This window comes from Haemaphysalis longicornis, unplaced genomic scaffold, assembly GCF_048455015.1.
Source record: "Haemaphysalis longicornis isolate Haplotype H1 unplaced genomic scaffold, Haemaphysalis longicornis Haplotype H1 scaffold_2, whole genome shotgun sequence".
NCBI lineage: Eukaryota > Metazoa > Arthropoda > Arachnida > Ixodida > Ixodidae > Haemaphysalis > Haemaphysalis longicornis.
In genome coordinates, this window is record NW_027526295.1 from 68,394,950 (window position 1) to 68,408,135 (window position 13,186).

The 13,186-nt window shown below is 47.0% G+C and overlaps 1 protein-coding gene across 1 annotated transcript in view; it reads right to left on the bottom strand.

The window, feature by feature from the left end:
- Positions 1-10,970: 10,970 nt before the first annotated feature.
- Positions 10,971-13,186, bottom strand: part of LOC144168037 (uncharacterized) — a 67,827-nt gene continuing 65,611 nt past the window's right edge. Inside the window, exon 5 of the mRNA XM_077697127.1 lies at positions 10,971-11,338. Coding sequence (XP_077553253.1) covers positions 11,324-11,338 — 15 coding nt within the window. The 3' untranslated portion in view covers positions 10,971-11,323. The remainder of the gene's footprint in view (positions 11,339-13,186) is intronic.

Here is a 13,186-nt window from a genome sequence, read left to right on the forward strand (position 1 = left end):
CTACAAAGCCGAGCCATCCGTATTACTCTTCTGCATTCGAGAGGCTGTGCGCAACATATATGCTTTCACGTGGAAATCCTAATCTTTGTTCTGGAATATAAAACAAAATTGTGCAATATGATCTCTCACGCCAGCAGTAATGAATTGGCCCACAGCTGAACGGACAGTCCGCTACTTTTCAAATAAACGAAAAGCGCTTTTTTCAGAACACGGCAACCTAATTCTACTGATAATCAACAAACTACCGAATTTTTTGTCACTTCAACCTGGAATGATCTAACTACCCATATTAAACCGGCTCGCCCTGTACATCCATTTTAAGTCCTACTCAAATACTTTCTGCTATCTACTGTGCCATAATATAGAAGCCTGTTTGCATTACTTCTGTATTTTCTTGTTTCAGCAGTGTTTCCTCTGTAATTACTCTTTATTTTTGTTGCTGTGCATGTTGTGCATTTGTTTCTTTTGCTACCATTGAGTTAATGTACATGCATTGTTCTCTGCCTTATGCAACTTATTCGCTATTTATGCATAATTTACTTGATTCCTCATATAACACTGGACTCTAACAGATGTCTCATTGAACCCGCACATTTCTTAACTACGACACCTTGTTTTACGTTACTTTTTGTACGCATTTCTTAAAACATAACAACTAATATTCAACTTGAATTCTAACTTTAGCGTATTGCGTCTAGCAGGTGACCACGCACCGTGAGGCAGAAAAGCGGGTGTTCCGGTAGTGAAGTGGACCAGGGAAGGACATTTGTGAGGTAGAACAGCAGGAAAACGAGGAGAAGGCACATGCCGAGCATAATGGCGATGATCTCGACCATGGCGACCTGGTCAACACCAAGCGCGTACCTAGCGATGCTTCCCCAGCCGGCGGAACCTATGGAGAAGACACATACAGAGACTAGGAGCAATAAACAACACTGGATAAAAAGCGCAAACACTGGAACTTCCACAACATGAATGCCTGAATTTAAATTTGTCTCAGTATCATCGTTAATGAGTGAATTGCTTCAATACAGAAATTGCTGGTGACAAGCACTTCTGTTGACAAGCACTTTATGCACACCTAGACAATTCGTAGCAGAGTTGTCATCTAGGGAAATATGAAGTAGGTAACACAGCACGCACTGCAAAAGCAGCCATGGCATTTTTTCTGGCATGGAAATTACACCGAACAAGATTCTCCAGTGACATTTGAAAACCAAACGATTGTTTCAAAGTCAGCGTATAAAAAATGAATTCTGAGAGACACTTATCAATCTTCAAACTTGTGACAGCGAACAAGCACTGAAATTTTTCGAGCTTTGTGCTGCTTGGTTTGTTGGAATTATGTCACCGTTTGCTTTGACACCACCTTCGTTTTTAGAGGGAGGTATATATGTGGTATAATTTTCGTGCACAATGGTCGCTGCTGGTGTTCTAGGCGGAGTAAGCACCTGCCTTCTTGCTTGCCGTGCGAAATATTCATGGTTTTCGCACTATCTGTGTGCTTGGGGGTGACCACATTGCTCCACTCCCACTGAGATGGACGCGTAAGTTTAGATACGACCGCATCTCATTCACCCGCCTTGTCCCTGCTTCCGGCGTCGTCGTCGTCGGCGGCCGCCCCTCCACCATTCTCCTCGCCGCGCCAGCTGCGCTCTCCGCCGCCCACCCCCTCTCCTCTCCGATAGCAAACACTCTCTCGCGAGGGGCATTGGATTGGATTCAATTGGCTTGGCTTGGATTGGCTTGGCTTGGCTTGGCTTGGATTGAATTTGGATTGTATTGGATTAAAGTGGATTCTGTTGGATTGTGTTGCGTCATAACCGCGCCAGACGCACTGGCGCCGGCGCGTCCCCTCGCCGTTCTGCGCGCTATAAAACGCGGTGCCTGCGCCGCTCCGCTCCATTGTTCTAGCGCCGTTCCTCCGCTGTCCAACGCTGCAACGGGAACCCCCATGCGTTGCATCTACACAGGGGTTCCCGCGAGTGGAGGTGGGAGTTTTGTATTGTGGTAGAGACAGCCCAGGCACGCAATAACGTGTCGGGAGGTGGAAGTATGAATTGTCATTATTATTGTCATAATCTCTCTTAGATAGCGCTAGTTTCTTCTTCTCCATTACTATGCCAAGGAGGCTTGCCCAGAAGGCTTTGTTATTGTCACATATTACCTATTCGCACAAGCATGCTTTACTACTTTTTTGAAATTCGTATTCTCAAATTACTCCTGTAGGTCTCCAGAGCTACCAATGTCTCTCGCCGAAAACATCTTTATGACCCCTTTTTTTTGGCTTTGATTTTTTTCCCCTGTATTTTTACTTCTCCCTTCTAAGCCTTATTCTTAGGACGTCAGCATAATGTGCTTTGATACTTCTTTTTATTACCTTGTTCAAAGTACTCCTTAGATTTCAGTATATCTCTCTAACGCGCCTTTTTAAAAGGAAGACCAAAACATCTACTGGGTAGACTTCAGCGAGCTAGAGACAAGGATGTTCCATATCGCAATGATTGCCGGTTTTACTATCCTTTAGCACGACCTTATTTCAGGTTCCACACACCAACTCAACCAATTCTATTCTTTACTTTTATACTTTTCGCGCTATCGAACCCGTTATGGGCCTAAAATGTCCTCACACTCACCCCGCGCAGTAACTTTTTCTTGCGGTAGTGTTTATTGCTTTCGCCACATTAGGATCTCGAACTTTGTCCTCCTGCTGTCGTCTACACTGCTTTTCTCTAGTATGCCGTACTTGCTGCATATTTTGTTTTGTCCCTTTCAAGATTTATAATCTGCGAAAAAATTTGAAGGACTAGAGCGGTAACAACTTCTGCTGTGTCGGCGATGAGCTCGTTGGTGGTCGTCGTGCCGTTTGTTGTTTGTCATCTGCTTGCACATCCCCTGGCGATGACGACAACTGCAGATCGTGTGAATTTGGCTCCAGTGTTGTTTGCACTAGCCAACTCACGCTACAAAGTAAACGACGTACCTTCTAAGAGTGAGCGTACCAACTGAAAAAGGTTGCTGTTTTTTGCAAAACCTTTGCCCAGAATAAAGTTTTCAAAATGCTCGCCAAAAAGACACACCTTCAAGAAAGTTCGCAGAGCACTCATGCGTACGATGATAATGAGTCGTCCGCAAAGCAATTAAAGGCGCTCTTTCCCTCCCCAGTTCCCCATCCAGTCGACGCGCTCCGAGTCTTGAACGTCATAGCATTGTTACCAAATTCATTAAAGGGGATCTCTCCAGCCCGCGTGTCGGGCTCACCTAACCTACCACGGGGCTTGCTCTGTAAAGGTCTTCGCATCTCCATTCCAAACACTCACCAATGGCACAACAGATGAAACTTCGCCCTATACCAAAGAATATGCATCCCGCACTTTACCGAGGTCGATGTCTTGCTCGCGGCCAAGCCAACCAAAGGGCACAAGGCAAACGCTATGACATTTCATGCAAAGATGCAAGCCCTCGCCCCGCCCCGTCTCGATATGCAGAAGTGGCCACCGAGGTCGCTGAACAATGCGCTCTAGCTGTACCAACCCCCCAAACCATGTCCCCAAACATAGTCGTGAACTCAAGGGCTTCTTGTCGTATCGTCTTGCCGGGTAAGGGGGCCAGAATTTTCCCGCTACATGGTCATCAATACATCTACCGGGCAACTACCTTCTCTGAACCCCGGTCAACTCGTGACTAGCATGCAACAACCGTGTCTACCGGCAAGAATGCGCCCTTTGCCCCGAGAATAATTTCGGCACTCCAAACCTGGTCACCTTGCAAGAGTTCACGTAGCATTACCGCGCCCATACACAATCCTGCACACCTCCCCAAAGTAACATATTCAAACACAAAGAAAACTGATGTTCGTCGAATTCACGTAACGTTTTCACCGGAACCGACGACACTGCCTCTGCCCAGCCAAATATCCCGCATAACGTAAATGTTGCTCTCAATCATGCACCGTAACGCACATAATCATTAGGTTTGCTCACAACGGAGCCCTTCCGCCTATTTCCTCTCATCCTCTCCTTCCCGAGTTGTGGGTGAACCTCATGACCAGCGCTAACCAGTACGCCCATCAACTACTGGTCTCCAGGACAGACATCGTGAAATCATCACTTGTCCTCCTTAAATGCAAAACCACACCCATCTCTGCGAGATAAAGCTTTGTACTGCTACTACCACTACCACTGGAAATTGGACGCGCCACTTGAACCATTCGCGCTTTACGACAATATTAGTGATCTTCGATGTCAAGCAAGTGTGCAGGGTAACAGTGCTAAATTGAACCCTTCAAGAAACAGTCGAATCTCCTGCGCTTAGATTTAGTACCACCAGTTCCCTTTCGGAAAGCACGCGACAGCATCAACGCATCCAGCATGCGGCGGCGCGACAGGTGGCCCATTCCATTTGGCGAAACCGAAGAAACCAAGACCTACTGGGTCTCCCTAAAGAAGGCGTGCATCAAGCGAGCAGTAGTTGAAGGTGGATTGACTAAGAACGAAGAGAAGGTAATGGCCCTGGCCTGCTAGCAGGCATCCAATCCCGCAACTGCCCGAAGACAGCCAAATGTAGGTCCGAACCGTTGGAACTAGGACGCGGGGAGAAGCCACTGAAAAGGAAACGCGCGGACATCACTTCAAGCTATCGTCACTGACATGCAAACCAAGCTTAGAGCGAAGCACATGACAGAAGTCGTAGAGGTACCTATTCTACAGGCCCAAATAAGAACGCAAGGGAAGCCGATCCGTTGGAACGGCCATGAGAAGGGATATATCCAAGGATGCGATGCGGAACTACAGCGCGGTATCAAAAAGAACGACGGCAAACGCGTACTCGAAATCGGTCATTTCTAGTAGGGCATCCGTTGTTCAAACTAAATGGGCACATCTTCAAGGGGCACTGAAGTGATTTGTAAGTATCGTGAACCTACTGACGCCAATCGGACCGTGCATTCCCTAGTCCATGTTTTGACCATTTTACGTTCGTTTGCGCGTCTTTATTTACTGGAGAACTAAATTTGAAACTGCTGTCCTTCTGTTTACATTCTTCCCGCCGTTTTCCTATGACGTTTGGTATGGCAGTTACTCTAGCAGGCGTGGCTGGGCTGGGCTGCTGCGTGGATCGCGACCCTACGACAGAGTCATTCGGCCGACCACACGCGGCTCGTCGTATTTTGTTCGATCAGTCAAAACAAAGCAAGCACAAGATTTGTGCCTGAAAGAATGTAACTGTGGTTTGTTAGTTTGTAGAAGAAACCAAGCTTCCGTCAAGCCCATATGCGACATTACGCTGATTTCGCTTCTCTGGACCTGCAAGCTGCGCGTACCTGTTCGAACGGTACGCCATAAGAAAAAATAAGGCCAGTGAAAAGCGGCAGAAGAGGCGGAGAAGAGCCGGAACGGCAGAAGAAGCGGAGAAGAGGCGGAGCCGAAGTTAGTGTAGGTAATAAGTAAATGAAATCAACCGAAACCTTTACTGTAAAGCGTAAAATCAACGTACAGGGCGCATTTTGTGCACAGGGTGAACAAGCACAACGGTCAGAAGCACAATCACGCATTTGGGATGGCTTTTTCTGAATACTGAACGTAGCCGCTAGTGATAAGATTCGAGGGGATTTCGGAACGCTTACTGCGCAAGCGTTATTAAAGAAATACTGATCTAAGCTGCTGGGGAATTCTAATTGTATGTTCCCACTACCAACGCAAAAGCCATATCGTGATCTATGGACGTAAAAAAACGGCGTGTCGCGCAGTTCGGTAGGCTGAGACGTGAAATGACGTCGTTCTTTAAAGTTATTACGACAGTTGCGCCAACAGTCTGAACGCGGCCTTAAGCAAAAAATACAGCCTATACGTTATATACTCCGCCCCCCCGGTACGTGTGTGCTCATGCCTGAGTGTGGAAGGGGGCTTATTTATCAACGTCTGCTACGGATACAGTGTGTAACTTCTTTCTTGTATGCAAACTCTGGTATGTGATGCAGGTAATTGATTTATTGATTGATTGACTGTGAGGGCTAATGCTCAGGCGCTATACAGGCGAGCAGGCGCTCCGTAGTAGAGGGCTCCGGAATAATTTTGACAACCGGAGATCTTCAATATGCGCCGAAATCTCGAACACAAGGGAGTTTACGCTTTTCGTCTCCATCAAAAAAGCGGCCGCCGCAGCCGGGAATCGAGCCCGCCTCACTGGGCTCAGCAACACAAAGCTTCAGTTACAGGCCCTCCACAGCGGGTATGTGATGCAGGTGTTCCAATGCTTACGAATGAACGTGCAAAAGCTGCATCGAGCGTTCCCTGTTTCCGTGTGGGCCTAAAACTAGGAGAGTTGCAGTCGCACCAACCTTTTCAGGCGTGTGAAACATGGATGATTGTGGTTAGCGCGTTTATTTGGTTGACAATTAGTGAACAGGTTTCTTTTTTCGAGGGAAGTAAGCGACCCTTTTCTCCGCACGGTGTGTGAAGTAGGGCCTGGCACAGCTCTCCCCACTTTGTTAGTACGACGCAGTGTATGCCTTGAAGTAGTTTTGAGATTTTTCGAACATCTCGTCTGCAGCGTAAACTTTTTTGCTGCAAGGTTTTCGAAGAGTACTTGAGTACCATAAAGGGAAAAAAATCAATGATATTGTCTATGTTGTATTCCCTCTGCCCATGTCCAGAGCTACGACCTGTGGAGGTCCCGCTCCGGGTATGCCTAAAAGTGCGAATAGTATACCGGCACAGTCAGGGACGAAGTCCTTTTCTTTAGATTGCATAGAGAAATGTTATCCAGAAAACTTACATGGAAAACATGAAGCTATCCGTACCGTGTGGAACACATTGCTTCAATTGTAAGTCATCAGGTCATCAGGGACGATAGGTCACGTTTTTTGCATTTTTGGGATACTACAAAGGACACTTCAGAAGAATTTGCAAATAGATCCATACGACTTTCGATTCCTTGCAGTGGACAAAGTGGTAGGAGTGCCTTACGACCTAGTCACGGCACTGGGCCTCCACAGCATATGGCGCTCCCGCACAGCAATGCTGTACAGTGATGTTTATTCGAGGTCCGCAAAAGGGTACTTTAAAGGGACCATTGGTAGATAGATTAAAGCTATGATTTCAGTCAACCTAAAGAACAAGCAGGGTTCCGCAAATGTTATTCAAAAATGGACCATATTTACACGATCAATGAGGTGATAGAGAAGTGCGCTGAGTGTACTGAACCCCTATATATAGCCTTCATAGATTATGAGAAAGCACTTTACTCGGTCGATACCCTAGCAGTCGTTTAGGCATTACGGAACCAGGGGGTAGATGAGCATTACGTAAAAATACTCGAGAATATCTACAATGGGTCCACAGCTACCATCATCCTCCATAAGGAGAAAACTAAGATACCTATAAGGAAGGGCCTCAGACAAGGACACACAATCTCTCCCATGTTATACACAGCATGTTAACAAGAAGTATTCAGAACGTTGGATTGGGAACAGGTGGGAGTAAGGGTTAATGAAGAATACCTCAGTAACCTCTGATTTGCTGATGACGTTGCCTTGCTAAGTAACTCGGGGGACGAATTCCAAAGCATGCTTTCCGCACTACACGAACAGAGTAGAACCGTGAGCCTGAAAATTAATACGCAGAAAACTAATGTAATGATCAATAACCTCGCGACAGCACAGCAGTTTGGGATAGGGGGCGAGGTAGTGGAAGTGGTAAAAAGAATATATATACTTATTCCAAGTTGTGACCCCGGATCCCAAGCATGAGGCAGAGATAATTAGAAGGATCAGAATGGGGTGGAGTGCATACGGCAGACATTCTCGGATAATGAATAACAGCCTACCATTGTGCCTGAAGAAGAAAGTGTATGACAGCTTCGTCTTACCGGTACTCACCTACGGGGCAGAAACTTGGAGGCTCACTAAGAGGGTTCAATTAAAATTGAGAACGACTCAGCGGGCAATGGAGCGGAAAATGATAGGTGTAACATTAAGGAACAAGAAGAGAGCGGAGTGGATCAGGGAACAAACGCGTGTTACGGACATATAGTAGAAATTGAGAAGATATGGATGTGGACAGGGCATGTAATGCGAAGGCTAGATAACCGTTGGTCATTAAGGATAACAGAGTGGATCCCTAGAGAAAGCAAGCGCTGCAGGGGGCGGCAGAAAGTTGGATGGGCAGATGAGATAGGAAGTTTGCATGGATAAATTGGTCACAGTTTGCACGGGACCGGGGTAATTGGAGAATAATGGGAGAGGCCTTCGCCGTGCAGTGGGCGGAGATAGGCTGGTGATGCTGATGATGAAAATGCAGGAAGAATTGCCCGAGCGGCTGGCACAAATAGAAAAGCTGACCACCACGACGCAATTTTAAATTAACACTTCAGTTCATTCACGACTGGCGTCATCATCTCCCGCCTGTATTTTACAATGCTTAACTGTTACGTGTTATGAATTGCCAAATCCAGGCAATAAAAAGATCATGGCCCAGTAGCCTGAAGCACTAGATGTCGCCCGTCGCTGTGGATAGGTTCAAATTGCCGAAGGGTCGTCTTTCTAAAAGTTGATTTGCTTTCGTTGAGGTAATGTTTTCCACACTCTATTCACCATTTTGCGCTGCAACCGCCATTGCTCCCAGAGTGAGTTGGCAGACTGCTTGAAGACTGACAATGGCGCGCCGCCACCTTCTCGTTGGCGCGGTATTGACATAAGCACCGACAGCTTGCAGGCGTAGTGCCAAAACAGCCAACTGTCGGCCTGGTGTACACACGCGTCTTACGGCACAGTGACGAGCCAGGAAATCTCTAAAGGGGGACGAAGCACCTAACAGTTCAGCGTCTGCGATGACGCGCGTTCAGTCACTGCGAACGCTTGGGCTAGTGAACGTTACCATTCTAAGTGGTGCTGGCAGGCTTACTGGACCCATTCCACTGCCGACAACACGGCAGAAGCACGGTGTGCCAATTCCAAAAGAATATCGAGAATGCCCAACCTACGTTAACGTTGGATACCAAATATGTTGCGGAACCGAAAACGGAAGCGAAAATTCTTTGCGGAACTTCAATCTTGGACATCGTCTAATCACATCGCAGGACAAGTGCGCGTCACTATGCTGTAGTTCTGGCGTCCTCCGCAAATGACGGTCGATATTTCTGTCGTCTTTCAGGTTTTATAAATAAATACTTATTCACGAGCCGAATAAACGATAAAAAGTGTGCATTTGAGTAAGACGGTGCAATGCGAACAAAAACAGAAGTTTGACCAATTTGACCAGTTTGACCAGAAGTTTGACCAGAAGTTTGACCAAAAGGGAATAATTAGAAGACGAAACCAACAGGCGCCAATCTGGTAGGCCCGGAGGGAAGTAGCTCATCAAGTTGGTTGAGCGATTATGGTTGCTGTTTTCTTCGCCTTCCGCACCGTCCGTTTTGCGCTGTTCCCTTCTTTGCTAACTAATGTGGTGCAAACAACAGCTTATCCATGGGCATGGTTATCTCAGCAGGCATGAAGGATACACATCACACAGTTTTCTGATAAACGACTTGGTCGCCTACGGGAGGCGCGTGGTTGCAAAAAGTCCCAAAAAATGGCGATCGCTATGCGAGCGCGGGAAAATTGAACTGAATATTCTCCTCGGAGACGGGTGTAATTCGAGAATTCCCGCTCGCCTCTTTCTACGTTTGTTAGGGCAACATCTTGAAACCGGTTTTTGGAGAATTTTATACGCGTCATTTGTAAGCAAATTGTATTTATTGACAGGCTGAACAGATGCAAGAAACTCTGTAAAAACACGTAATTTGGCCAAAATCTTGATTGTCCCTTCAGGGGCAAGTATGAATGGAATGGAATGGAATGGATGACTTTATTACAGCAGGAGGCCAATAGGCCCTGGTGTGGGACAGGGGGAAAAGGGGAGGGGAAGATTGTTCATATAAAGTCTGCACTGCACTGTGAAGTATGAAAAAAAATTTAAAATAGTTGTTGAATATCTGTGTAGAGTACCTACATTACAAAGACCTGCTCGACATCGCATAGGTTGTGCGATGAAAAACGTGCTTGAGAAAACACTTTATCGATTTTTACTTTTTCATAGGCGTGAGTTTTTCATAATTTAAGCGATATTTTTCTCCTACACCACAGTAGGAATGTACTCGTGAAATATGACGCAAGTGCAACCAGCAGTTTTGGAGTAAGTTGACATAACGTGTTCAGACTCTTGGGGTCGTCAGGGGTGGAAATTTAAAACAATTCGTTTCTCCCATTTAGCGGGTCACAGCAAAATTCTTGAAATTTGTTTTTCGCGTTTGTATAAGTAACATTTATTATGAAAAAAATTTCGATATGCAACGAGTGATACGTTTATTGCAGGTTTGTTAAGAACACCCACTTCGTTCCGAAATGCAGAATCGCCGCAGTAGTGTGGTTAGAGCGAAACCATATGAATGATTTTTAGATGTTCGTAAGGGCTACCCATATCAGCAAAAACCACTCGGATATGTCAACGGGTGAGTGAGACAACGACGAATTTACGAAAACAACTTTCCCCCTTGTTTTCTCTGAGGTGTACAACTTCGGAAAATTCCACCTCAGTGAGCTCCTACGTCATGACACGAATGTACTTCCGAAATTTCAAGTCTCTAGGGGTAGCAGTTTTGGCTAGGGGGTTGAGTCAGTGAATGAGTCAGTCAGTCGGGCCTTCTGTTTATGGCTACAGATGACGTGGAGGCCGTGTACGCGCCTGTTGCCCAATAAAATGATGCGTGTAATCTAATAAGGTCAGGCTCTCTAAAGATCAACGAGTATTGCGATGAATTCATGTAGTGGCTTATTCACCGCAGGCATTGTACTGGCAGTATTCTCACACATCATAGTAGTATACCAAATAAGGAATGTTTATTGATTACTGTTGTAGCTGCGGGAACGATTAATCAATCATTTCCTTTCAAAGCGATTTTCATCAGGCGGGAGCTCTGTGTTTGTTGGTGTAATAATACTGATATTGATATTGGCAATTTTTACATTCAGATAGTTATAGTTTTAATATTATTGATATTTTCAGCAATGGTTGGGGAAATACCAATGGTAGAACATTCCGCACGTTATTTTCCATTCCGGTTCAGCAACCAAATAAGGGAACGAAGAGACAAAGCATCATGCCTTCGAAGTCGTCAAAGATGCACATGGTCCTTATAACAAATTCGGCTGCCACTTGAGGGAATAAGGTCATCCTTAGTTTGGTGAATCTGTCCATGAGCACCAGACCGTTTAGAGAGTCCGCGTCTACACGCGAAAAGGCCCGGTCAAGAAGTGGAGCGAGGAATCCCAGGAATGCGCCCGCCGTCAGAGCGTACCGTCCTGCAACGGAAAAAGAAAACAAAATACCTTTGCTGTTCAGCTACACACTCCGCCCTCGAGAGATGAGGCGCTAAAAAAGAATTGGGAACTGAGCAAACAAGAACGAAGAGACACAAACAACATATACATGTGCCATGTTCCAACTGTTCCTTTTGTGGGTGGCTCTCACTCAGACGATCCTGCACACGCGCTTGCCGCGTCAACAGCGCTGGCGTGGGAGGCAGGCAAGGGACAAAGGCAGCCGATGCCAGCATCCAAGGGGGTTTATTCCCCGAACCACCATAGCGCTCTAGTCTTCTACGTCGTCAACAGGTCCCGCGCTGCTTGAGCAGCCGGAGTCGTTCGACTCCGGCGCTAACGGTGGACGATGGTCGCGCCAGGCTGGAAGATAAAGCTCCGGGTTCCTCCGTGGCAGCACGCCGTCTGTGGGGCCGCTCGGCGCATCCAACCGGTCGAGCCCAACACCGCTTCCAAAGTTCTCCGCTCGCCGCAGCCGCCTCGCCGCCGAAGCGACACTCGAGCTCCCCGCTTCCAAGTGCGCCGAAGTGGCCGAGCGGTGGCGCCATCGCACGGCGCGAGAGAACCCCCGTGTAGTTAGTTGCCAGCCTATTGCGTATGGTTGCCGCGGCGTCGCCGAAGTTCAGTGCTTACCGCTTACAGAGTCGGTATAGCGGGTTCTGACTGTTCCCACTTATAACGAAAACACGCTTATTAGAGAGTTATAGCAGATCGGAAAAACGGTTCCGGTACGGTACACGGTAGCCGCTACGGGACCGTACCGGGAAGGCTCGTTTTTAGAGTTACAGCAGACCGTAACTACCGGCCATGCTACCGTGACTGGGAGCGACTTGTGTTGTAAGTCGTTTGGCAATTTTTCGTGAGTCTGTGGCGCTTCCTGTGCTGAAATATTAGTTTTCAGTTCTCAAAAGCGCTAATGACAGTATTAGAAAAAAAAAAAAAAAAAAAAACATCCAACGCCCGTACGGAGATTCGAACTGCGACTGCGTGAACTTGGAGCGGCATTTTAACTCTACACCATTTCAATAGATGGCGCCAGTAGGTCAAGCTCAGTACATACGGCTGGCTGTTTCTAGTTTTTCGTTGTATTTGAGAGTCCCTCGCACTGATACCGCCTGTTCCTCACTCGCCGATTTGTAGACGGGCCCCATGTTGCTGTTAGTACTAGTGAAGTAGCCATATCGCCTTTATTTAACCTAAAAGAAGCTATCGGACATGCGTCGTTCGACGACACAAGCCACGGCAGTTGGGCCGGGACCGTGTTCCGCTTGCTGCTTGAGCTGTCAGAATCGCGCGGATTTCACTTGTTGCAACCTCATTTTTCTTAAACGATCTCATATTTACAATCCGTTCGACTAGGCGTGAGCCAGTCGTACGTATCCTAAACTCTTCCAAAGCGGCCGCCCGCTTCCGAAGGACGGACACGGTAGGTACCGCGCGGCCAAGTCGCTCCGGTATACGGTAGGGTTCTGCGCATGCGCGGTGGCGTCCAGACGGTAGACGTTACCGTACCGGAATCGTTTTTCCGATCTGCTATAACTCTCTATTTATACATAGAACTCCGGTACAGCTAATACAAGGTGAAGACATATTAACAAAAGTAAACACAGCTTACCACGAAGTGAACAAAGACCTGCACTGACTGCAAGCGCAGGCACACGCTTGCTTTAGTTGCGCATGTCGAAATGAATCTGGGAGGGCTAGAGCACGTAAAAATAATGGAAGCATCTCCACTCCGTGGATGATAGCGAGGGTGTGTAGTACTGTCGCAAACTGCAGGCTAGGCCCTCCATTTTTATATTCGGACGGCCGAAATGACGGCCTCCCGGG